The sequence below is a fragment of the Orbicella franksi genome, chromosome 9 (genome assembly GCF_964199315.1).
Source record: "Orbicella franksi chromosome 9, jaOrbFran1.1, whole genome shotgun sequence".
In the NCBI taxonomy this organism is placed as follows: Eukaryota; Metazoa; Cnidaria; class Anthozoa; order Scleractinia; family Merulinidae; genus Orbicella; species Orbicella franksi.
This window is the reverse complement of record NC_138153.1, coordinates 15,963,999-15,990,450: the sequence shown is the minus strand read 5'-3', so window position 1 is coordinate 15,990,450 and position 26,452 is coordinate 15,963,999. Positions and strand designations below refer to the sequence as shown.

Sequence of the window (26,452 nt, the reverse complement as noted above, 5' to 3'; positions counted from 1 at the left end):
GTCACATTTGTACAACAAACTAGAAGAACTTTTTAAAGTTGAAAGATATGGAGGTAAGAGTACATGTAAATTTAGAACATAGAGAATTTTTGAGTCTCGCTTTGACAGTATTATCATTATCATATTAAAAAATCATCATCATCATTGTCATCTTCTAACACATAGCTGTGGTCATCTTCCTCCTCTTTGGTTTTCTTTACCTTCTCCTCCTTTTTTTCCTCCTCCTAATAATTGGTTTAATTTGTCATTGATGCCACTGTTGTCTTCATGGTCATCATCATCATGTTCCAGTCTTAAAGTACATGTAATCTCATGATCTAGAGATCCCTGTTTATTGACAGCATTAACATAACTGAATAAACTTGTTTTATGCATTACATCTAGATGCTGCCAAATCAGCCCAGAATATACATGTAGCCAATGCTGCTGCAGTAGAACGAAAAGCAGATGTTGAAAAAGGGTGTGTCTCTATAACATTTTGTCATATCTTGAACTTATTTTACAGTACATTTTTTTGTATTTTCTACACAGCAATGTGATAGTTGTAATGTACATATTTATTATTATAAGTTATTTGCCTGGATATTGAACCCTGCAAAGTAGGTTAAATGCCTTGAGAGATAAGGTTTAAAGGTGCACATAACATCTTGTCATTCTGCTTCATGATTTTAGCAGTTGTGTGTGGAATTTACTTTGATCTAAAGATTTCTGTGTCTGATTTAGCCAAGAAGAGGTTAAAAGTGGCTTGCCAGCATGGCTTTTGGAACTGGTTCCAGCTGTCAAGTTTGATATCAATAATGTAAGTCTTCATTTTGGGAAAAGTGCTGTCTCAGGATTTTAAAATATGTTGCAGGATTATTTTACAATTATTTCATGAGTCAGCATTGGATAACTAACAAATGAGTCTTGAAGTGCTGAGTTTGTGATAATCACCGCAAGCATAAGGGCGAATTTATGTATTAGCAATACAACTCTCTCTAAGACGGACACCATCGGGACCGGCCTCGCTGTCTGTCTTAGAGAGGTGTTCGGCTTGTAGAGAGTCAACATAACATGACCCCAGGAATTTTAAGGTAATAATGCTGAACCTGTGCACAGTGAATACGCATCTGTTTAAAGTTTGTTTTAAGTTATTTACTTGAACGAAACCTACAAACTGGAACTAAAACATATTTATAAAATTAAGTCTCTTGTCATATTACAATCAATAGTTAAAGGGTTAACTAGAGTCCAAACTGTGAACAGTACATTCTGCAAGCCGAGAGCATAAGCATCTTATGACTCAGGACTGTCTTTCGCGGCTCCAAGTCTAAAAAGATGTCACATTCAACACCTCACATGTGTCTGTTGACGATTTCAAATTGTCCATTGTCTGTCTTATGGAGGTGTCCGTCTTATAGAGAGTTTGGTTATAGTAAAATGACTGAGAAACGGGCGGGACCAGCACTAGGTGTCCGTCTTATACAGGTGTCCGTCTTATAGAGGTGTCCATTAAGAGAGGGTTGACTAATTATTTCCATCAAACAAATGAGTTTTAATTCGCACTAACTTGTACAGTGTATGTACATCAGACAATCTTTTTAAAATACAGTCAACATTGTGTATACAGGTTAAGTTGTGTGTATAACTGCGATGATCATCTATGTCTTCATATCTTTCTCTGCAGTTCAAATATATGATCTTTTATATATTCATTTGCATTCTTCACCATCTATGGGTATATCACGAACTAACAATGTGACCAGCCCCCAGTTGGCTTGATGGCTCAGTTGTTAAAGCACTACACTGGTATCGCAGAGGTCATGGGTTCGAATGCTGTTCAGGCCTGAATTTTTTCACGCTTTAATTTCACAGCTGCTCAAGTTGTGTTTATAACTGCAATGATCACCAATGTCTCAATATCTTTCTCCGCAATTCAAATATATGATCTTTCATACATTCATTTGCACAGTCAACATTGCTCTGGCGATATATTCCTGAATGTTGCTTTCTCATAATTTTTATATTTGATTTCACTGCAGGGAAGAATAGCATTTGGAAACAAGCTGTTGGAGACTACTCTGTGTTTCAAGTTTGAGAGTGCCACAGGAATTTACACCACCTCTCAGGTACAAGTATATGTGGCTATTGGCACATTGTGGAACTAAATAAACATTTATTGTACTGCTGATCAGCACACGTATGGAAAGTTGTGTTATATAAATGTTTAATATTTGTATTATAATTTTGGTATTTGGTTAAGTACAAACGTTCATGAAGTGGCTTAAATTTGTTTACTGTTTGAAGATATTTTTTGATTCAATGTGGCTTTTGTCAGGAAAATGAAAATTCTTTTGGTCAACTTTGCAAGCGAAGCAAGGTAAACAAATTAAGTTAAGTCTGTGTTAGAGCCTTGCGGCCTATTAGGTTGGTTCTTATCTTTGGTTTCCCTAATATTAAGTGGATAGGAGTAATGTTACTCGCCCCCCCCCCCCCCCCCCGGATGTAATGCTAGTCCATTGCAGGACTTCCAGGATTAAATTTGCTGGTACTCATTTATACACCTGGGTGGAGAGAGGCACTGTGAGAGTAAAGTGTCTTTCCCAACAACACAGCACAATGACTCTTGACAGGGCTTGAACCTGGGCTGCTTGATCTGGTGTCTGGTGCAACAAACATTAGACCACTGCGCCTTTCATTAAATTTTAGTGGTTTATCGTAACTTACTGTAGAGCCTTGTTGTTAATAATGGCCACGTGTCAACTGCTGGGTGACCTTTCAGTATTTACTTTATTTTTATTTATTCAGGCTAACTCTTCACTGGATGAGTTCATGCACATTGTGAAGTGTCAGGGGAAAAATGTGCGAGTAATGTTGTCACCCAGTACATCCTACAATGGACCGAGAGATGAGTAAGTTCTTTTACTGTCATCAACATCTAATTTCTCCTAACAATTCAATACATTTTCAAGCAGACAGGAAATGAGAATATAGAATTTAATCAACTTGGCAATCTTGTGTCGATAAATTATAGCAGTAAATTCTCTCAACTAACATTTACCTATGCATTCGGTGGGAGAATGTACATTTTAAGCTGTGGACTGAAAAGGATCTAAAGATTAGTTTTACTTGATTTCGTAGTGTCAAGGTTTAAGTCTTCCAAAACATGATGATTGTTTGAAAAGTGTTCTTTACAATGGCTTTTGTTTTCAACATTTCCATACTGATGCAGTTCTGAGTTACATACAATGTAGTAATGCCTCACCCAAAATGTTATTGCTTAACAGGCAATTACCATAATTTCACTCTCATATGGGAGCATAGGGCATCCAGCAATAACATGACCTCACACAGGCTTAAACCACTTTTTGGGCTCTGTTCTGGGTATCGAGACCCAGGGCTTCAAAAAAGGGTCATCTGGTTCTCTGGGACATGTAGATTTTTCTGCTGCGTAAGTTACTTTTCATTCTCACTTGTCCGATCGATGGGCAAGGGCCCAGGCAAGTCATCTGCTGCTGCCCAGCTAAATCATAATGAACTTAAACTGAGACTTTCCCAGGGCAAGCAAAATTTGAAATCTGCTGGTGTGAAGGGCAAGCTGGTGTTCAAGATTTTTCAGGCCCTGTAGACCACTTCTCCCAGCTCCTGTCATCCAATCCACCTCAAAAAATTGTTTACAAAGATTTCATTAATGCTGAATTTGAAAATGATGAGCTGTTATGTTGTTCTGCAACAGACCACCTCGATATATGGGAGAAGGCTTCAATGTTCTTCAGACAGCTGACTGCAAAATCACATATTATCAAGATGAACCAGGTTTGTTGACACCAGTTTGACCTTTGATATTTTGCCGTGCAAGAGGTGTCAATAACAGACTTATTATATGACTGAATGATTGAAAAAGAAAAAGAAGAGTAGTAGAAGCTTTAACTAGTCCAGTACTTACAAAATGTTGGACTTAAGCTATATGGTATTGATCTGATTGGCCATTTCAGCTGTTACACTGAAATCAGAAATATTGGAAATATTGTTAGCACTTAAAGCTAACCTAACTCAGGTATTTTGTTGAAATACCCTTGATGGTAACCTGGTCTAGGCATTCTGTTAGGTACTTGTGTAGTATTGAAAAGAGCAGTTACAGAAAATAATAATTTGCCCTTGAGGACCTATCATAGATATTAAGAAAATAGCCCAAAGAAAACACAAGTGCTGATTGGTTAAAAATCGTGTATAATCTATTTCACAATTAGATTATGAGCTCGAGATTTCTATCACGCATAGAAATCGACAGCGAATAACCTAGTAATTGTTTTAATATAAACCTACTAGTCGTTCAAAACTTTATCTAAATCCTCTTCACTGACACTTTGAAATCGGAAAGAAATGGGCGTCCTTTTGTCAGCAACCGCAGACTGCTTGGCTACTCACTATCTATTAAGCAATTAGATTATGAGCTCGAGATTTCGATCGCGCGACAGTTGATGAGGGCGCAGCCTGAGTCAACTATCACGCATAGAAATTGAGAGCGAATAATCTAATTGTTTTAGTATAAATCTACTAGTCATTCAAAATTTTATCTAAATACTCTTCACAGACACCTTGAAAACCCAAAGAAGCGGCCGTCATTCTGTTAACAAGCGCACACTGCTATGCTACTCACTATCTATCACAGAATAGATAGTGAGGTAGTGAAGCCAATCAGAGAACGGCATTCGTGATAGAACACTAGTAGATTTCTACTAAAACTTGATAGAAACACACAACATGTTTTCTATTTCTTAAATATTTTTTCCTAATCTGACAGGGTTTGCTCCGGAAGTTAAAACTGAGAATGAAGAAGAACTACCTGACAGTGATCCTCACTGGGGAATTGATGTTGTTTTCCTGAAGAATACCACACTATGTTATGGACCATGGGTGGACAGACAGAGGTAGAAACAACAGCAAAACAGTTGGATTTTCTTCTCTCCTCCTGGTTAAGACTATTTCGTTTTCCAGTGGGTCAGAATAAAGCAGATATATCAGAAATCATTTGGTTGGGGGACTCCCCTATGAAAAGGTTGCGGATGCCCATCATCTCACTTAGGGCTATAAATCAAGGATTCTGGTCTCACTTACACGTAGGGTGTTGATCATGAAACGCCTCTGTTTTTAGCAGTCAAAGTATCGTTTAGGGTGCACTTAAACAAATAATGATAAAAGAATCCGATTTTAGGCTAGATTTTCACCGGTCTCTCGAGACCGGTCTACTAGCGCGGCCTCCTTTCCTGAACAACGGCTGGTAATCAGACCTACTCCGTTTTAAGTGGTTTATCTTTTAGGGGTCAAATAAAGCTCCAGCCACACCCAGATTGGTCTCCTTTAGGGGTTTAATTCGAATTTCCCGATGGGCATGCCCGAGCTTTTCATTTGGTAGTCCCCCCAGGGTTAATTTCTGGGTCACCAAAACCGCAGTGTAAAATTTCAACATTGTACACACTTTACATTCAGTGATACCACCAAGCAAGCTAGGGTGACGAAAGCTCAGCAGGTTATTTCTGTGATTAGCAGGTAGCTGTAAAAATGAACTATGTGTAGACACACATTCTTTCTACAGTGATATGACGAGACATGTGTACCACCTCCCTGAATTCCTGGGATCGGTATAACTTTGCTTGCCCTGGGTACCAGTTGAAACCAAAGGAAAATTACACTGGAGAAATCATGTTTACCAAGGGTGGTGTAACCATGATTTATTTGCAGAAGTCCTTTTGTTACCTTGCCTATTGAATGTCTATGCATAGCTCTTCATTGTCAAACATATTTTAAAGGTATTAACATGAATCCTTAGATGCTTTGTTTTGCTATCAACAGAGATGCACTACAGAAGTTCTTTTACCCGTTTGATTATCAAGAGATTCAGGCCACTAAACCACTTGTCCCAGGCCAGAGGCGTGTCCACACCGGGCTGGATGTCAAATTTGACTTTGAGTGTGACTCTACGCTGGACATTTTATTTTCCAAGAACAGGGTACGTTTCCCTGGGCTACTCTGGGTTTGTACGTTAGGTAGTATCAATGCTGTTAGTTTACGAAGGAGTAGTATTCAAGCCCAACCAGCTCTAAAGTTAACATATATCTGTTTTCGATTTTACTTTCAGCCTAAGTCCTCTGCCAACAGTGTCTTTCGTTTATAGTAATTAATGTATTCTTCTGTAATGTGCTTTGGTTACTATCGCATTTAGCTTAACATGGTGGTAACCAGCTCGAAAGCCAATGGCTTCTTTGGTTGCCACGCACATATCTTTTTAGTCTTTTCCCTAACCATGTGTTACAAATATTTTTCTTTTTATTTTACGTTTGCTATAAAGAAGTTGAAGCTAAGTTGGGTTGTGTTATGCTAAATTTACGAGTATTTCAAACTGACTTCGTTTTACGGCTAAAAATTACGACTTCTTTGGTGTTTTCAAACAACAAAGAAACTTCAAACCTAACATGTGGGAGCAAGAAGAGCATGTTGTTGTTTTCGTTATTTTCATTGAAACAGGTCACCAAAGCTGTCCATCTGTGCGTGGGGTCTGGGTCCCATGTACGAGTTTACCAGCCGTGGACTGTGAATGAGTATGGTTACACCACGTCAGTTGTGGCCAAATTATTCCAAGTTGAAGCCACAACCAGCCTGGCTTACAGACAACTCATTGAAGCAGAGGTCATGGATGTGAGTTATTTTCGCGATTCTGTACAGTAACATTTGCCATGGTGTTAACCCCTTAAAATTTACTTAAGTTATTAGTTGGCATGCATATATTTGTGACCATCGCTTGGTTATCGCTTGGTTAAAACAAAAAAATAGGAAGTCTGTAAAGTAATAACCTCGCGTATGGAATTTGCGTGATTTGGATTGGCTGAGGTACTTGGTAAACCAATCGAAAGCTGTCAAACAGCTAGAAGTCAGGGGCGATTAAGAATGTTTCGCTAACCTCAAAAATCCTTGTTCCTTTTTTCACACTCAGTACCTTTTTGCTGTTTCTAGCTTACACTGTACTGAGTTAACTATCGTTTTCCAGGTCTCCTCCATTTCATTACAAATGCAATCGAACCTGTTGTAAGCAGGCACCCTTGAAACCAAAACAAATGTGTACTGAGAGAGACGCCCAATTATGAGAGGTTCTAGAGAAGGGCATAATCGCATGCTACTGGGATCATGTCCGCTTACAGGAGCTGTCTTCCTTACAGGAAATGTCTGTTACTAGTGGTTCGACTCTACGTTGATTAGGATGGATTTGAAATTTGCTTGTTTCATGTGTGGAAAATTCATTGTTCTTTCAGCTGGCTTTTCACATGTCTTTTCCGCGCATTTGGAATCAAACACAACACTGGTCATGTGACATCACGCTCTTGAAAGTCACCTGGAGTTTTATCTTTGCACACAAGTTCTTTTTCCAAGGTGAGACTAACACACACTGAAATCAAAATCTAGCTCGCTATTAGATGAGTTGATTAAGACTGAACGAAGAAGAACTTGCTAGGTATGTAACTTCTGTTTCTGTAGTCCGAGGCAGTTTTGGCAGTACTAAGATACTGGTATTCTTTCCGGGTGGGATGGTATTTTATCGCAAGATTTCCCACCATCCCCACCCAACAATTTGCTAGTTTCTGTTATACATCGGGCCGAAGAGAGGTACAGCCTTAATCTCAGGGTCTCTCTTCTTCGGGACGAAACACAGCACGACTCGGCGAGGCTATGACAGGCCAAAATTACTGAAGATTTGCACTGAAGTGAAGCAAGTATATTAGGCTAAGATTGATGGTAATTTTCATTTTTTCACAGAAATGGTTGAAGACTGGACGCTGAACTACAAGCCCGATCTGCTGACGTTTGTGCCTTATGAATGGTCGTTTAACATCATACTGCGGGACTTTGAGATGGTGTGGTTAGGAAATCAGCATAACTGGATTGAATGTACCTCAAACAAACATGAAAACGGTGCGTTGAATTCGGGTTTTTTTTTTAACCAACGATTTGTCCGCAAAATTTGCTGTGACTAATCTTCAAACAACGTCGTGTAGAACCTGGATGCCGTCATAGTCTGTTTTTCATTTCCACTTTGTTCTAAAATCTCGGAGCTTGGAACAACTAACGCTGCTTTCACCCTAACAAAAAGTTTCATTTTATTTTATTTGGAAGAATGTTTCTTTATTGTGTATTTCCTTTTAAGTCGCAATTAAGAAAAATAGCCGAACTTTCATTGGCTTTGGAGACGTGATTTAATTTATTTTATTCCCTGGATGTTATTATTTTGTTTTCAGCTGAGCTTGCTTTCTGTGGTGAGGTGTTTGACTTGACGTTTGTTCTCCAGTACTTCCGGTTCATACCGGAAATCGAGGAGATCAAGTTCTTTCTACAGGTTGGTTGTGAAGTCTGTTTTGTTTTCAAAATACTTTGTCACTTAGGTTACTGTTTATGTGTCGGTTTTTTCTTTTGAATTCGCTTCTCCAGCAGTTCTATGAGTAATTTTAATGGTAAGACCCAATTGAAACTTATACAGGCGAGCCTCTCCATAACGGCCACTTTGGGGACAAAGGAAAGTGGCCGTTGCAGAGAGGTGGCCGTTATGGGAGGGGAGGGGTGTAACATGACACCTGTTTTTTGGGGGTGATTTCTTTTCTTAAAAAATGCTTATTTTAGCATTTAAAGTGTACGTAACGCAATCAAGATAATCAATAAAACAGGAAATAAACAAAAACAGAGACAAACGACGCGCGGTACGGATCAAACTTGGTGGCCTTTTGGTATCGAAATGGGGTTTTGTGTACACTGGCCGTAGTCAAGAGGTTATTGTGGCAGAGACGTGCTTTAGTGGCCATTGCTGTTGTGGAGAGGTGGCCGTTGTAGAGAGGTTAAAATAAGTGAATGGATAGACTGTCCACCGGGACCAAATGAGAGGCCGTTTTAGAGAGGTAGCTGTTGGTGAAGCTTCGACTGTAATTTATTGTTTCAGATTTAGCAAAGATTTCTTTGTATTGTTGTCTTCCAGGCTGAGAAGTTGGTCGCCAGAATGTTTGTTCCAGAATCTAACACGCTCAGGCGCAGCCTTCTGTCGCTCGCTCGCACAACTGAGAAGAAAAAGGACCAAGGCTCTAGATCGCGTTCATCAACCACCACGGGTAACATAGACGAGGCAGTGGAAAGTGCAGATGAACAGCCCGTGACTAGCACAACTGAGGGAACCATTAGCGGTGGATGGAGGCGGCATACAGATGAGAGTTTAGGTTAGACGGACGTTTAATTTCTTAGAGGCCATGTCAATTTAGTGCCTTGAAACCAGAGCGGCAATAGGCACGCAACGAGGACATGAACACATAGGAGCTTGGTCAACCGCCACCAGGGGAGGAGGGTGGGTCGCAATAGATGACTGTCTTTGTGGAGTACAGGACGAAAAGACCACGCTTCAAGCGGAGCGACCAAAATTTAAACTTCAAATGGCGTTGAGCATAACCGACGCTACCAGCACGGGCGATAACGGGGGAATGTGAAGGAATGACAGCATGTTTTGCAATGAGCTAATTAATTATGCAGTGAGAATAGGTTGTATCGACATAACTCAGGTTTCAACTGATGTTTATTGTTATATTTTCTTTCACGTTAGGATGGGTGGATGTAATGTCTGTTCCTATCTTAGGGTTGTCCCTGGGGTACATGTATCACCCACTGTATCCCAGCCCTAAGTACGAAGTGCCCCGCGGTGATCCCCTACCCTGTGACCCTACTCAGTGGGAACCTGACGTCATCAGTTTAGAGCTCGAGGCAGGACCTGCAGCGTTACGAATGTTTGGCTCATTGCTAGCGATGCTGGCGGCTATCAAGGTTTGATATCAAAGTCTATAATCGTTAGTAGTTTTGCTTGTTTAGCTAGCGCGACCTTATCTCCACCCCAACAATCGGTATAGTGTTTGTGAAAACACATTGAGAAGGAAGCCATAGCAGTATTAGAAAGGACCAAAAACAGCTGTAGTGTGAATCCTCCATAGAGCGTAACAGCTGAAGAGGAAAATGTTCAACTCTTTTTGCAATAGCGTAAAGAGTGCCTGAGAGCACTCGACTGGATTTTAGTCCGACATTTTGGCAGGCTTCCTTAACAATTGCCTTGTACCAATTTTGAGGGAGAGATGCACTGTGAGAGTGAAAAGTGAAAATGTCTTGCCCCATAACACAACTTCCATCTGTCTCGCCAGGGGTCAAGCCCCGCCCGCTAGTAGGCCACGGCGCCTCCGCGAACGAGACTGTACAATTAGCAGTTACTTTCATTCCCCTTCTTCAGTTTGCCACAGCCGTTTTTGTCACTTTTCGTTTTACTTTCAGAGAAACAAATATTTCTAACCATAAATTTTACTGAAACAGGAAAACTACTTTGGCATAAATCAGCAGTTCAAAGAGTTGGGTGTGAGGACAAACCCAGAGGAAGCCTTGAGCGAGAGTACCTTGAGCTCTGGCAGCAGGGACATAATCAACTTACAGACTCTGAGGCCAATGGAAGCCAACATTTTCCTTACCTTGTACGATATCAAGGTGGAGCTAACTAAGGTAAAGATGATGTAAAGGGAATGGGTGACATGATGTGCGTGGCAAGATGTGCGTGACACGATGTGCGTGACGTTGCATAACATCACGTGCGTTACGTTGCGGCAGGTTCGATGTTTTTCTGCCATCGGTAACTGTTATTTGCTTTTTTTTTCATTAATTTTTTTTTTTTGCAGCATTGTGGTAGTAGTGAACCGTCCAGTCCACTCTTGTTAATGGAAAGACTGTCGTTTGAGATGCACAAGACTTACACAGAGACTCGTCTTCAGCTACATCTCAGCCCAGCTACAATTGTGCTTGTTGATGGAAATGAGGTAAGTAAGCAAAGCAACATGAAACCGTGCGGACAACGCTAGAAATTCGCGTTATTTTTAAGCTTCTGCCTGAGATCGTCTCATATTATGGACGATTTACAGATTCATTTGCAAGGGCTTTTGGTTGGGCGAATATCGGGGGAAGGCATATCCTGGGGAAGTAGGGGAGAGGCGGGGAACGGTTTAGTTATCGATGTACAAAAAGAAAAAACCAGAAGAAACGAAGTTATAGACTGCTGAGCGATGCATTTCCGTCCGTTTCTGTCTGCACACAACTTGGCGTGGGCTATTTCATTTTGGTTAAGGATGGAGAAGATTAAGATTAAGATTAAGATTAACACGGATTACAAACGACGAACTTGAATTTAGGCTAAACTTTTCAAGATGCGCAAACCGTGACGAAGCTCCTTTAAAAGTTGACGTCAGTAGCTTTGATGTAACTTTGTGATATAATTTTGTTATTATTCTACAGCGTGGAAACGTCAATCAGAATCTGTCTCAAGGACATCTGAGTTTATCTGGATTTCAGCTCCGTGGTCACGCCATGTTCTCTGGTCTTGATCGACCGCCTGACTGTGAGACGCTAGAATACGCATGGCTTGTAGAGATCCAGCTGGGCATGCTGACTGGCAGGCTCACCATGCCACAGGTACATTTTGTTATGTAATCTATCAGGAATTGTCTCCCTAATCAAGTGTGGTGATCTCTGAAACTTTTTGAATAATGAATAGATCAATCAATTCAAACCTTTTAATTTTTTTTTTTAAATAAAAGGAATAATTTCATTCTCTGTTTTCATGTTTCCCATCTTAGCTGCAAGGCTTGGGAAACTGAGCACAGACTTTCGCCTCTTTTTTAATAAAAGGGATAATTTCATTCTCTGTTTTCATGTTTCCCATCTTAGCTTCAAGGCTTGGGAAACTGGGCACAGACATTCGCCTTTCACGTCATCAACAAAGAAAACGACCTGGGGCCAAGTAGTCCGTATGTTCAGTGCATTCACGGCAAGCAGCAAAATGTTTGCGACAGAAGACACAAGAAACGAAAGGTGCCAAGAGACATGGACCCCAACGGAGAGGCAATCGAGGGGTCCTTGTCAAAAGGGACCTTGAATAAAGTGAAGAGATCTTCGCAGTTGTGTATACCCGAGAGTGACGTCAAGTATCAGATGACGAGGGTCTCTCTAGAGAGCGTCAATTTGTTCCTAGTTGAGACGGGGTGTGCGTGTAATCTGGAAGTATGTATGAGCTCTGGTTCCATGCTTAGAAAGTATACGTGAAATATTAAACACTAATGAATGAATTCATTTAAAGTGCACCTAACCCCCCAATTTTTTTTTCGCTAAAACAAATCTAGACTTTATTTGAAGCATTTGGGCGAAGAAATTTTTGAATTTGGTTGAATCCTCGATTTTCTATGCCCTTTCAAAGTCGCGATTAAGTGTTTCACGACCGCGTTTTAGGGAGTCTGGGGCGGCGGTACCTGATGACGTCTACTCAGGAACCAAACACAATAGCGCCTCAGTCAACTCACTGTATTTGCTCGAGAAAATAGAATGCAAAACTAATCGTACCGATGTATTTTGGGACTAAAACGTCCAAGTTTTGTCTCAGAATCATTTCTTTTTCGTCACTGGAGTCAGAGTTAAGTTTCGATTCGGAAGGCTCCGAAATAAACTTCGATCGAGCACGTTCGACAACTCTGAACTCACTGCTTAGAGCTTTGAGAGTAATTTACAATATTTCAAGCGACGACGGGGAAGACGTCTTTGCGGACGAGCTGCTTGTACATTAGGAATGGAAAGCTAGATACGAAGTGGAGGAGCAGGCAAACGAACAGTAGGAAAGAAAACTCAAGGACTGCTTTGGATGGTAATTTCGTCAACTAAACATAAGATTCCCACGCGTGTTTATAGCCCGTTTACATTTGTCCTTACCGAGAATGTATTTTGTCAAGGTTCTGTTAAATCCAGTTTGTGTTTTACTTTCAGTTGAATGCTTCATGTTTATAAGAGCGACGTACGTGTTGCAGTTTTCGAGACTTGATGACCTCCAAAACATTGGCTTCGATCGATTGAAAATCGTATTGTTTGGAGCTGTATTTTTGAAGCTGCGGGAAGCAAGGCGGAAGGAAACATTTCATGCAATTACCGATTTCACATTGTCACACGTTTTAAGTCGTAACTCCAAATAACCAATGTAAATTGTTCTCAAAGTTTGCAGTGAAATTCGTCGGATAAGCGAAAAGGGTGTGTTCCCTAAGCGGTCCGCAGATAATGTTACGCGGTCATATTTTCGACGCTATTGCACAGAATCTTTGTCACACTGCTGATTTCCAAACCTTCGAAAAACTCTGTGAGTCTAACAATTTTGTTATCATGTAATTCTAGAGGATTAATCTTCGACTTTCATTTAAATCGAAAGAGAAATAAGTGTTGGTTAGCGGCGTACAGTTGCGATCTATTTACATATCAGTATAACGCTTCTTGATCATGACCGGATCACACAACGTTGCCGGTTATGTTATAAATACTGCGGGATTGGAAGATATAGGTTGTCGGTGGTATTTCTACAAATTGCTGGTTAGCTTTAAGCAGAAAATTTACGAAAATAGCGTTCGAAAGTCTGCGGAACAAATTCCAGTGAGAGTTCTTCAATGGTTCTCACAGATTCAGTTCGCTTGTTTCGGTTCGACAAAATCAACCATCGTTTACGTCTTTATTGCACCATTAGCCGATCATCGTCAGTAAATTGTACAGTATATCTTTCTTTAAATCTGGAATATTGCTGCAACAGCCGATAGCGCCTCTGGAAGGCGTTTCTGCGCACTTTTCGAATGTGTATTGCACCATCCTGAAGGAAATGAGAGGAAATGAGATATCCAACCTTCCTGGGTAGACGTCACAAGAGCCGCTGGACCCATTCTCCTCAAACTCGGTCGTGAAACAAAATGGCGGTGTTTTGGAGCTATTTTCGAGATTTCGTCGTGGCACAGAAAATCGAGGATTTAACGGAATCCAAAAATTTTTTCGCAGAACTATTTCAAATAATAAGTAGATTCGTTCTAGCGAAAAAAAATTTTTGGGGTTAGGTGCACTTTAACTTCTGCTAAGGGACACTTATCTTAAGCGGTAATTTGATCGTGGTCGCTTTCAGAGGGGTGGACTAGGGTTGCTCAGTGCAAATGAACGGCCATAACTTGCCGTCCACCTGTGAAACGGGTTGTTGGTTCAAGGAGACATGGGTGAAGACGTACTTGATTTTGCAATAAGCTTCTTCTGCAGTCTTGGAGAACTATGGCATAAAGCAGATTTCAAGATGCATTGGCAACCTCAACCAGTACAGGTTTTTTTTTTTTTTTTACAGATGACGTCAACTAAGGGATATTTTCTTAATGAACCACGTCCGCCAGATTATCAGAACTAACATAATTTATAAAGCTGTAGGGCAACTAGTAAAGGAATAAACATTTCGTGCTTGGGCTAAAAGATTTGTAACTTTTAAATCATACGGATCTTACATCTTTTCCACTCTTGTCTTCGGATGCTAGCCACTAATTTCTCACGCTTTCCATGCATTTTTCAGATTTTTCCGATCAGGCTAGCCACGTGTAGTCTTCACAGCTCGGAGTCCAGCTCCGGTGTCAGTCTGTTCGTACAGACAATCAAATTGCGTCAATTTGTTTGCACTCCATGGCCTGAGAGAACCCAGCAAGTTCTCAGCGATGTCCGGCGACCTCTGTCCCTTGTAGAAAATTCCGCCTGGCTTCAGGCGGCTGCGGCACAGCTCGGACCGATCGTATCTGATGTTTCAAGCGCTACTTCCAATCCCGAGCTTTACCAGGAGCAAAAAGACTTCCTGGAGATGCACGACGCAAAATTTCAACGACTTTGGTTCCTGTGGGAACCATTGGAGAAGTTTCCTGGCAAGAGGCATGGCTGTTGTGGTTGTGCCGGCGGCTGCAACTTTTTTGGCAAAAATTCCAACGGTCCGCGGTTTTTCACCGCTGAGAAATTAGACGCCAGTGAGAACGACACGGGGATTGGTGGGTTTGGAAGCGAGACTGGTTTCTATGACGATGGTGATATTGTGGACAGTGGTGCCAGGCCCTTGATGTATTCTCGCAGTGCCGACCTAGATGCCTTGGGTTCGAATTATTTTGATCGAACACCCGTAGGATCAATAGAAGCTTTCACGCGCCGGCGATACCACGTGTCAGGGTCAGAGGGCAGCTCTCCGAAAGTGAGGAGGGCCATGCATGCACCAACGAACGAGGAGGCGTATTTGGAACTTGGCATAGGTAAGGGAATAAATTGAAGGCGACTGCAAGGAAAACTACGTTATTTTGTGAGTGATCATAGAACTCAGTTTTTGACAAGCCAAGTGGAATATTGCTGAATGTTTTAGGGTATCTGTGTGATAAGCTCTGCGTTGCAGAGAAAGAGAAAGAAAGAAAAAGACAAGACAACAACAACAACAACAAAAATTCTTCTTGGGTTGAAGATGAAATCCTCCGTAGGAAAAAAGATGGCGGCTATACATTCTACCACTGATAGTACCATGCGAACCTTACACAGCCCGTAAAGTACGAGGAAAGCCATACTTTTGCAAAATTTGTCGCTGTGCCAACGACATAGTGTATGCTTGGGTTGAAGATGTTAGAACAATGTTATAGTTTTCGTGTGCTAATTATGGATAAAAATACCGGTCGCCATCTTTTTTTTTTTTTTTTTTTTTTTTACAGAGAATTGCAAATTAATCCTGTTGTTGCGTTTTCCTACTCGTAACGCAGTTATGTTAGGCCTTGATTCTGAAATCGTTTTGATGGGCGCGGAAGGATCCAAAACAGATGAAAAAAACAACCAGAAAATTATGATGGTTGTTTTATGACCGCAAGACTATTTCTACTCGGTTTTCGCCCTAAGCAATCCAGTAACAATATTGAATTTGTGCAGTACTTTTTAGTGCATCCAAGAACGCAACAATTTACCGGCTTCGTGCCTTTTGTTTCTATGGAAGCTACTAATGACAACATTTTGATATCGCGATAGGTTCGGATTGTGAAATAATGACTAAACAATGATTTTCTATCTCTCTTTGAACAGATGATGAGGTCAGCCCCATGCCTTCTCGTCTTAGCTGGTGTAGTTCACTTCAGCGCCAGTCCGCCAGTATTTCCAACATGCACGAAAAAATGCGACGAATGCGGAGCACGAGTCTCCAAGGGTCAAAACAGAGCCTGGGACAGAGTAAGAACCAGTCTACCACCAAGGCACCTCATGGAAAGCTGCAAAGGACTGGTTCTCATTTCTCCCACGGTAGTGAAGCTTCGTTTTATTCCTGCGGCAGCCTATTGGATGAGATTGATATGGGGTAAGGTACACCTTATACATTCACGTGACTGTTCAAGTGTTAGTACGGTAGAATCCTGATATCACGGTACGCGGTAACTCAGGCGAAGCAAAAAATCCGTGTGAGGAAGGGTTGTAGATTAAGCGTGGAATGTTGCTTCAGTACTACAGTCGAAAAGCGACCACCCCCCATTAAGCGGCCAGTCATCAAAGTTCCGAAACTATTGCGGGCAGTAGAATACTGCAAATAAAACTCCTATTAACTGACCACCTTTTGGTCGTTTCGGTGAAGGAATTTCTATTGTCCTTACCCCTATTAAGATGACAGACGAGAGTGTGGAATAGATAGTGGCCACTGATCAAAACATTCAAACACACAGTTATCGTGACTGTCTTGACGTGATTCTTTGTTCACTGAGCAATTAACCCGATGGTTAAAAATATTCAAAGTACACGAGCCCCTATTAAGCGGCCAACCGCTATTAAGCGCCTAATAGGGATTCGACTGTTGTTAACTCTCTGAAAATGATGTCATTGCTAACATTTTTTTTTAGTCCCAGTTCAAGAGTAAACTCTGTTGAATCATTTGTATCTGCCGTGGAAGAACCCGACGATCTGATAAGGTTCGAAGACGAGTCAGTTTCCCCGTCTCATTTTGTTATCACGTCTCCGAGTCTGGTTTACAAATACTCGCAGCATTTGGGTCAGTTAGAATGCTTGAACTGGAATTCACCACTGATGATTCGTCCTGAGCAGCGCTACTTCAGTATTAACAACAACTTGAAGGTACTTCTCTATTAATTATCAGGGAATTTAAGAAAACAACGACGGTAACGGGAACGTCGCTAAACAAAAGGTTTAAACGAAAGGTTTAAAAGGTAGACCATTTTTGCTCGTCTGCGGAGGGAGTCACTGAGAGAAAAAGAAAATTTTGGGCAGAATATGCAAAAAATAGTCATAAACGACAAGAAAGAATCAAGAAAAACATATAGGAAAACATAGAATTTGAAGTATTACATATAAGTCTGACATACTTACAAAGAATAGTGATGTCAATTAAAGTCCGCGATGAAAAGAGGCATTGGAGCAGGGAAGCGTTTTGCCTGACAAACGCCTGGCAAATAATTAAAAAAAACCGCTGTCAATACAATTCTGGAACAAAATTGTTATTCAAGTAGCAGAATGTTGGGTGGAGTAGCACTTGAAACACCTTTTTTGACCTGTGAGAACAATCCTACCTTCAGATCAGACGAGAAATGTTTTAATGACATTACATTACTTGCAATATAATTTCGGACGATTTTAATTTGGACATAAAAGTGTCCAAAAGTAAAACCGTCCGAAATTTTTAACCGTCCGAAACTTGGAGTGTCCGAAATATCTATAGTACAGTATAAAACTTTTAAATAGTTCCAAAGCCACTAGTTTCCATTATGGGGCGAACTCTAGTTGAGACACTGTTTTAGATACGTAACGGCTTGATAGAATTTTTCTTATTTTGTCGTCGGTGTGTCTGTAAAAGCTTGAGGGTGCAGTAAAATTATCATTTTCACAGATGTTTTTTCAGTCTAAAACGTGTTTTGTAGGCGTAAATTTGCATTAGCTATGACGTTTCAGCAGAGTGTCCTAAATTTTTGTCCGAAATTTGTCCGAAGTGAGCTAAAAACTGTCTGAAAATTAACGTTCGAAATTTTTTGCAAGTAATGTATGATTTAACTTTTTTGTCATTTTTTACTGTCGCCACAGGAAACAGAACCACAAGAGGACTTTACAATTCCTGGAGTGCCGCAATTCACTTATCAAAATGGCGTAACAATCGAGTTTCCACTTCTTGTGAAGAAAACCCAGAGGAGGACAGATCGTGACGACTGGCATGAAGAAGAGGACGATTCATCTTCTAGCAGCGAATCGGTGTTTTCTCACAACGCTACCGTGAAAGCAGCGAACCCCGCACGGGACACTCAGGGAGAGACTAAAAACGAAGATGCTAGGTGAGTTTTCCTGTTACTACACGGTGGCCTCATGGTAAGTGTGCTCAGTGCCTGTCTTCAAGCAGGTGTATAAATGCGTACCGGTGAGCTAATATAAATGCTCGGGGGTAACCCTGCGATGGACTAACGTCCCTCCCAGGGAGGAGAAGAAATACTCCTAGTCGTTTCATGCTACAGAAACTGGGATAAGCTCCAGCCTGATGGGCCACTTGGCTCGCATGCAGATTTTACCTCAACCTTTTAAGCGATTTTGGTCGTTAACTTTTTCCATTTTGCCGATTCATAATTTATTGAATCAGTTTCTGGACTAACGGGATTGCCTTCCAATTGCACTAAAGCTTAGCACAACAGTGATCTAAGGTAACAAAGCAAAAGAACCGGTTGGAGGGTCGTAAAACCGCTTTGGGGATGAACCGAGACGACACAAGGATGTTGAAGCATTAGATTTAGACGGTTTATGAATAATTTAAGAGGGAAAGGACCTATAATGAGAGGGTGTTAGGAAAGGGGACTTCGTAAAGCTCCAAAACTTAGCCTACCATTGCAAGTGACTCCAGTTGTTCCCTCTAAAAAGCAAATAATGATTTTGTGTTTTAGTTCTGGAGTTTTGGACGCAAGCGAACACGATTCCAATCGCAAAACTCGGTGGAACTCAACTATCAATCAGCAAGACAGAAACTCGGCCAGCTCCAGCTCAGAATGTTCTCCAAACAGCACCCTGAAAAAGGCAAAGAAATCACGCAACGAAGGAACGGTACTGTTACGCTTTGCTGGAGACATCAATATCCTTGTCACGCCATTGATGCTGGAGGCCCTGCAGAGGTGTGTGACAAAACAATATGAACTCAATCGGCCAGTTAGTCTCCTGTGCGAGCCATCTTTTAGCCTCCTCCGCAGACATTCTTTGGGCTCATCACGCAATCTTCCTCCCAGGAAGATTGCGTGACGAGTCCAAAGAGCGTCTGCGCAGGAGGCTAGCCATCTCTAAGCTCGTCTTGCAATGGAGGAATGCGTGACGCGCCAAGAGCGTCCGCTTAGGAGGCCACTGACAGTTAGCGAGATGTGTTATTCAGAATTTTAAGTGTTATCTTTGTTATCTTTGTATCCTCGCGTGTAACTTTAATCTGAGTATTTCATTGTTCTAAGTAGCTCTAAGTGTAGTATGGGGAAACGTTGCATTACACAGGTACTAAATTTAAAACCCCTAATGAATAAATGGAGACCATACAGGGACGCTAAAAAAATGGTAGATATATTTACCCTTTTTGTGCTTAAAGCTCAGTCACGGCATTTTGAGTCATTTTGGCCACGTGCAAAATCACCTTCAAAGTGAATGAAGGAAACCTGAAAATAATAGTTTACTAAGATAGAAAAGCACCAAAGCGATAATACTTAACCTTAAGGAAACAAAGATAGTTAAGATGGAGAAAATTGACACGGATTACAAATGACGAACTTGAAAAAATTTAGGCTAAATTGAGATTTACTAAGATGCGATACCGTGATGAAGCTCCTTTAACTGGGGACACTACTTTTGCTACTTTCCAAAACTGGACGCTTCTCGTACACAGACACTTGAATAATGATCAAAGAATATTCGTTGAAAGATGTACTTGCACCATCTCTTTTTTCATAGATATTTGACCTCAATATCACGACAAGACAGTATTTTGCATCCAGCTCTTGTCGTCGACCTGGTGCATGACAAATGTGTGGATGTCACTGAAAGTCTGTACGACAGGCGCATGATAGAAGCACCACTTGATGTAGTACCAGATGGCACACTTGGTCTCCCCCCTGCTAGTGAAGAACCAAAGCAAAAACAGATGGTTGTCTTCTTTAACACATCTAAAATCAACTTTTGTTTCCTCCAAGTGGCATCTGTCGACAGTAGCAGCGAGTCTCCGCGCTCTCCAGACAGTGTCATTGAAGAGGAGAAGCCCCCGTCAGTGTCTCTACTGGCTGGAACGGTAAGCGGTATTACAGCGGAGCTTTTGTCGGTCATACGGAAACCTGCGAGCGATGAAGCCGAGGTCCAGAGGAGAGAGTCGAACGCGTCTGCTCCGGTCGTGTTTCCGAGTGCAAAACAAACTGCCAAAATTGTCGAGTTACAATCCCCGACCAACGAGGAGTCGAGTTTTCCCAATAAGAAGGCGCCACGTCATCGAAACACCATGACGACTGGTCGTGCGACGTGCGCGCAGATTCAGTTTCAGCTTCGGAAGTTGTGTGACGAAGAGGACATTGGGAATTGCGTGACAACCACCATACCGGAAGAGTCTTCGAGGTGTAAATTCCAAGTAAACAATAGCAGCTACATAAGCTTTACGGAGGGCTTTGAAACTCACGATGTCCATGCTGACAAAATACTCAGTTTACTTATGCTGGAGTGTGGTCTTGATAACGTTTCTTTCAAAGCTGGAAGTGAGTGCGCGAGTGGAAGTGAGGTATTACCGAAGATCCGAGAGAAAAGGCGCGCTTCCGGTCAAGAAAGTGAATTTCGGAAGTTTTCCCTTGGCAAAGATCAAAGTAAAACGGACACCGCAGAGACGTACGGGTTTAATAATCCGATGTTTGACAGAGAGCTAGGCCCCTTAGGATTGCGTTTTTTCGAGCAGGAGCGTGGTTCAGATGCATCTCTGAGCCGCGTGAGTTCTTTGCCGTCTAGTCGCGGTTCTCTCAGCAGTAGTAGTGGAAATGATTCAGACAAGGAAAGCGACGCTGACGATGAGGTTACTAAACCTTTACTACGAGCGGGAGATCGTTTTGAAAACGCGCAGGGAAGAGATAATTCTGATTCGGCTAAACTGGAGGAGATTGAACCAAAGGACGCAGAACTCGCTCGGAGGACAGATGTTACAATGAATTTCTCCAACATTTGGTTCAATCTTTCGTCACCGTCCTCATTAAAGACTGTGCCCTCGAACTATCACTTATACAACAGTCTTGTCACGACTGCTGTGCCTTTCGTGACAGCATGGATCCCACCAGTCACACAACTTAAGTCAGTTCTCGATAAACTGGAGAAGAATCGGCAACGATTTCTAAACAGCTTGTTTGCGTGTTTACTGGCTCAAGCTCTTCCCGAGTATGGGCGTATCCCGAAAGCGGTAAGTCTGGATTTCCAAGAATAACCGATGTTTTCTTTTAGCCTTAGGCCCCGTCCATATTACGCCTGAGAAGTTTAAAAATGCAGCTTTATTTCTACGGTTAGGCGTACTGTCCACATCAATCCGTCACGAAACCGGAGCTTTTCGAAGACCCTTTTTAAACCGGAGAAATCTGAAAAAACGCCGGCTTTGCGTGTGGACGGAAAACATTTTGAAAACGGAGCTTTTCGTAAACGCTCTTCAAACCGTAGAAATTTGAGAACACCGACTTTTCATCGTCGTGTAGATGGAAAACATTTTGAAAACGGAGCTTTTCGAAAACGATGGCGTCACGATCGACAATCATGTGATTTCCCTTCATGAGGTTTTATCAGACACAAATCCAAAATGACCGGTGATTGCTACGTTTTCAAGTTTCTCCGGCGTAGTGCGTAGTTTATAAAAGGGTAAGGGTTTATACCTCATACCGTATTATTCCGTTAATGGGGGCTACAAGAAATTGGCTGCTTCTATACGTGGTTATATTACCTGCAGTACGCCGCAATTAGAGCTTCGAGTGTCAGCGTTTGCGTGACTGTGGTAGTTTGAATTTTGCGGCTTAACGTTAGCGTCACGCAAACCTGATCTTTATCTCCAACTTAATTTTCAGCACACAGTAAGCTGTGGTTCCACGGAGAAAGCTAAGTTTCTACAGGAGGACCACTCCAGCCAACTTATTTACATTCTTCGCCGGCAGCTAACAGGCTCCAAACTCAACAAGATCAAACAAGCTCTTGCCATGAAAGCAAATATCCCAGAAAACGAGAATCTAACGAAAGGGATCTTTGCCTTGGCGAGGCAGTGGAAGCGCTTTTTGGCGGGAACCGAGAAAGGCGAGGTCGCATTTTACGGGTCCAGTTCCCTGAAGCGTCGTGTGGTTGGACGTGGAGTACTGACCCAGAGGGACCGCGCTATTTTGTTGAGGGAGGAGAGAGCGAGTAGGCAAGAAGACACCCCTTTGAATGTGAATGTTCCTGGGATACTGGAGACAGTACATGAAAGCCCTAAGTTGACCACTGTGAAGCAGTCTAAAGATCAAGGTTTGCATGGCTTACTTTTACTCTCTACTTTTCTTTCTTTCTTGCTTGTTATTTCTTACAAACCAAATGATTAACGACTTTGCTGACTTGCGCTTCGGTTATCGCACCTTTTAAACCACTGTCTTGACTTTTTTTAAAATGAAATCCGAAACAATTACTCTTGGCCAATCACGACGAACTTAATTGAATCAATAGCCAATCAGGGCTAAACGCAATGACACGCGACCATCTCGTTGAGAAACAATTAAACAGTGCCAGGTGTGGGAAAGCTTATACCCGGCTTCAAGCGTGGGAAAAATTGATAACCGGCGCATATGGCATTGGCGGGAAAACATTTGACGGCGTCAAGCGCGGGAAAACATGTAAGCGGTCTAAGGGTGGGTAAAAAAGACAACCGTTGAATAGCGCGGGAAAGCATATGACCTGTGCCAAGCGTGGGAAAACGGCGTTAAGCCAAAACAGGATATGAGAAGATGTTGGTCTTGGTATTGCTCATAGTTAGTTTTTAAAAACGGACAGGCGAAAGTATGAACAACTCTTAAACCTCTGAAACGTAGAAGCAAACGGGCAATTACCGTAACAATTGTCTGTATCACTACTTGGTTTTAGTTGAGCAGTCAGAACACTGGTTTATTTACCTTCTCTTTTTGTTATCAATAGGAGAATCTCCAGCCGACACGCCAGTCAAAACTGCGAAAGATTCTCTAGCACTGGAGCTCGAACCGTTGGTTGCCGCTAAAGCGTCTCCGGCGCCTGCTCACTTGGATCTGCCAAGACCAAAGAGAGAGGCCTCACAAGAGAGTGACACAGACTCAGATTACTCACCACCAACAACCGTGAGGAAACCTCCCAAGGGAACGTCATACACTGAGGGAAAGAAGATGGGCCATCATAAACAGCTTAGTCTGTACAGCTGGCTGTCTTCACCGCCCACTACCTCCCCTCCCACGTCGCAAACCAAGTCAACTGTCGAGGGAGGACGGGAGAGGAAGACAGCAGAGTTCATTAAAGGTACGAACGCTTGGTCAACATTAACGTTAAAGCTGTCAAAGTGATTTATTGCAAAGTAACTCACGACGCGTAAATAAGTTTGGAAGTTTACTATGTAAAGCCTTTAAAGTCGAAGAGAACCCGCGGTTTACTCTGTTGGTTTTAAAATGTTACGAAGTTAAAACAAAAAGAATAGGTACCTTCCCGAGCCGACCGTTAGGAAGCTTAAGGATCATTCATCTTGGCTTTGGATTTTAACCTTTGTTTACCTTTGCTGTTCTACAGAGCGTTTTTCGCTGCAACATTAGTGTCAAACTTCTTTCTAAATTTTCTCCCTCACCGCCTTGTTTCTTTATGATTCTCCAGGTTCTATTTCCAAACCGATGTCCCCTGAACAGCCAGTTCTGTTCAGTGATATGGTAAGCGTACCGACCAGCGGTAAACAGATTAAAGACGAGCGCGAGACTTTCAAGAACTTCCTACAGGCCATTAATCTAATGCCTAGGGTCGCTAAACAGCAGGACACAGCCAGCACATTCTCTGTGAGCACCAAGCTGAGGTACCTCCACGTGCATCTGGTAGACGGAGGGTTCGATAACTTGGCTAAGAAAGGAAAGGGCAAAGGAAAGAATAGAGTAGAGGCTGAAGACCGAACCAAGAGACGGCGCCAGGTAAACAAATCTTTTTACTGTAAATTTTAAGCCACATTTACGTTGAGCGTTTTTTTCCTTTTAAGCAATTCCTTAGGCCATATGGTGGCGCCCAAATTCGTTGCTAGGGACCCTCAGATTGGTGTTTTTGTAAACTTCGCCTAAGATCAATCATTTACTGACCCCTACAATTACATTTATAACATTTTGTGTGCACATTACAGAAAAAATTATTCTACTTTATCCTGTTTTTTAAGAGCTCACTCTTATCAATATTCAACGAAATATTCCCAAATTCGGTTGTTTATTGTGGCGCTCAAACTCGTTGCGCTAATTTTGTTTATGATTTTGCTTTTAGGAGAGAGATCCGGTATTCATTGCAAGAGACTTCGTTGTCAGATTTCTTTGCGATGAGACTCCTTTGGACATTCCATGTAACAAAACCCCGAACAGCAGTTTCCACTCGGAGGAGGACAGTACCAAGCTAACTCAAATCAAGTTTACTGTGGGCTGCGGAAATATCACGCAGCGTGTTAACCTGTCGTTCGTCCGTTTAGTCCTTCAAGTTGTAGACATGCTAGATTTGCTGTCAGATGTCATTTCTAAAAGCAATGAGAGCGACGTACCTTTGATATCTGGGGACCCGAGCTTGATGTCGGCTGAGGATAGAACTGATGGGGCTCAGGTGTTGAAGTCAAAAGTGCCCCATGGTGCTGTGAAGTGTTGGAGAATAATGTACCAGATTGTGGACCTTTATTCGTCACTTCCCCGCGAGGCCAAGAATAAGGGCTTCATGCGACGGAGCACCATAGGGAGAGCACTAGGAGGTGACACGAACTCGAAATGTTAATTCTCCATACTGATTGTATAAGTTTTCTTCACTTTTAGTACTGAGAATTTGGTATTACATAAAGTTGATGATTTTCGTTATTCTAATCACCCGTCTGCTAATGACGTACTCTTATTAAGAAAAAAAAAATAGATTTCGATCTCTTTTGGGTGTAAAAAGGTTTGTAAGTCTTATTTACTTTAAACTCGTAGCTTGTAGGGTGATGTGCTAACGAAATGACAAAAGATTCACAAGCTGATAATTTGCCGTGGATAGGTCTCCATGAAGGCGAGCGAGGGAGCCATTAATATTCCCTTGCTAAGGGTGTGTTAAGTGGTTGTCTTTTTTCTTGACCTGTGTACCTTCCCGTGAAATATTCAAAACTGGTCATACCATGTGAATTTAACTGATACCTTTTTCCAGTTGAAAGAAAAAAACAGTAGTACATCTATTTTCTAAACGGAAAGAAAAGCGAAAACAGTCTGTCTGTTTTGAGACGGTTCAGGTGTCCTTAGTTCAAGATGTGCATATCGGAACGTGTGTGTCTGAAATTGTTTTGCTTCCCTCCATTTTCTGGTAAAATGCCAAACATGCGCAGTTGTTGTGTGTTAAGGTCCTGATCACGTGATCATTGATTTGACCAGTTATTCTGTTCCGTCGAGTGAGGTGATGTTCTGGATAAGAAAATCGCAATGGTCTGTAAATTTTTAAAAGAATCTTTTTGTTCTGCTTCTCCTTGACAGCCGACAGAATGTCACCAGATAAGCCCTGGGAAGTGAAAATTGACATCGAAGACGGCCCGACGGACGATCGAAGAAGACGCCGCGCTCACAGTCCAGGCAGTCCCGAGAAAAGGCGCTCAGCCGCCAGCCGAAGCACCACTGAGGCAACGATCATTACAGATCAGGAGGATGCGCCAAGTGTGATACCACTGTCCATAGTGTTCGGTGTTGTAACGTTACCAAGAGTTAAACTGCTGGCCAGTATTGGTGGGCTCATTCTGGAGACGGAGATCAGAGAAATGAGTGTGTCTTGTTCTAGGAAAGAGGAAGCTGAGAAGAACTGTGAAGGTTTGCGAATTTTTTTGAATCTTTTGTAGACGAAAATGTCGTGTTGTGGTCGGGGAAAAGGTCCGCGGTTTTGGCAAATGCTCGTGAAACTGGCGCGCGATTTTTTCTCCTGAAAAGGGACGCGCGCGAGTGTCGCCTTGCTCTCCCTAGTTTAATCATAAGTTTACAGGTTCAAATCTTCTCGTGGGTATTAACACGAGCCGTGTGGGTGTTATGCCTGAATCACTGCTCAACAAGGACTGCATTAAAGAATTATTGATGTAGTTTCTTCTTTTCGTTTAGGACACGTGATATCTTCCGTGACGGGACATGTGGGAAAGACTAAAGTGGACCTAAAGGAGACTTCGAAATTTGTCACAGGGTAATGGATAACTTACAAGAGTGAATGATGTTTGAGTTGATAGGTTGTGGTTCCTCGGAAACATTTGTTCAAAGGTTTGATCTTTAGCAGCACCCCTCTTCTACGTAGAGCTGATCTTGTAATGTCTGAGGGACAGTCCATAGACGGGGTACAGAGTACAGTGTAGTGT

General features: G+C 41.9%; 1 protein-coding gene across 1 annotated transcript in view; it reads left to right on the top strand.

Moving 5' to 3' along the window:
- LOC145498733 (bridge-like lipid transfer protein family member 1) overlaps positions 1–26,452 on the top strand; it is a 68,921-nt gene that overhangs the window by 14,465 nt on the left and 28,004 nt on the right. Inside the window, exons 7-36 of the mRNA XM_081478659.1 lie at positions 1–53; positions 385–460; positions 724–799; positions 2,022–2,108; positions 2,788–2,891; positions 3,716–3,795; positions 4,784–4,910; positions 5,833–5,989; positions 6,505–6,675; positions 7,287–7,404; positions 7,789–7,944; positions 8,268–8,365; positions 8,996–9,230; positions 9,608–9,825; positions 10,360–10,542; positions 10,716–10,853; positions 11,326–11,502; positions 11,758–12,090; positions 14,438–15,152; positions 15,958–16,225; positions 16,758–16,989; positions 17,950–18,194; positions 18,792–19,016; positions 19,831–21,304; positions 21,954–22,383; positions 23,044–23,394; positions 23,740–24,044; positions 24,382–24,850; positions 25,596–25,922; positions 26,205–26,283. Coding sequence (XP_081334785.1) covers positions 1–53; positions 385–460; positions 724–799; positions 2,022–2,108; positions 2,788–2,891; positions 3,716–3,795; positions 4,784–4,910; positions 5,833–5,989; positions 6,505–6,675; positions 7,287–7,404; positions 7,789–7,944; positions 8,268–8,365; positions 8,996–9,230; positions 9,608–9,825; positions 10,360–10,542; positions 10,716–10,853; positions 11,326–11,502; positions 11,758–12,090; positions 14,438–15,152; positions 15,958–16,225; positions 16,758–16,989; positions 17,950–18,194; positions 18,792–19,016; positions 19,831–21,304; positions 21,954–22,383; positions 23,044–23,394; positions 23,740–24,044; positions 24,382–24,850; positions 25,596–25,922; positions 26,205–26,283 — 7,707 coding nt within the window. The remainder of the gene's footprint in view (positions 54–384; positions 461–723; positions 800–2,021; positions 2,109–2,787; positions 2,892–3,715; positions 3,796–4,783; positions 4,911–5,832; positions 5,990–6,504; positions 6,676–7,286; positions 7,405–7,788; positions 7,945–8,267; positions 8,366–8,995; positions 9,231–9,607; positions 9,826–10,359; positions 10,543–10,715; positions 10,854–11,325; positions 11,503–11,757; positions 12,091–14,437; positions 15,153–15,957; positions 16,226–16,757; positions 16,990–17,949; positions 18,195–18,791; positions 19,017–19,830; positions 21,305–21,953; positions 22,384–23,043; positions 23,395–23,739; positions 24,045–24,381; positions 24,851–25,595; positions 25,923–26,204; positions 26,284–26,452) is intronic.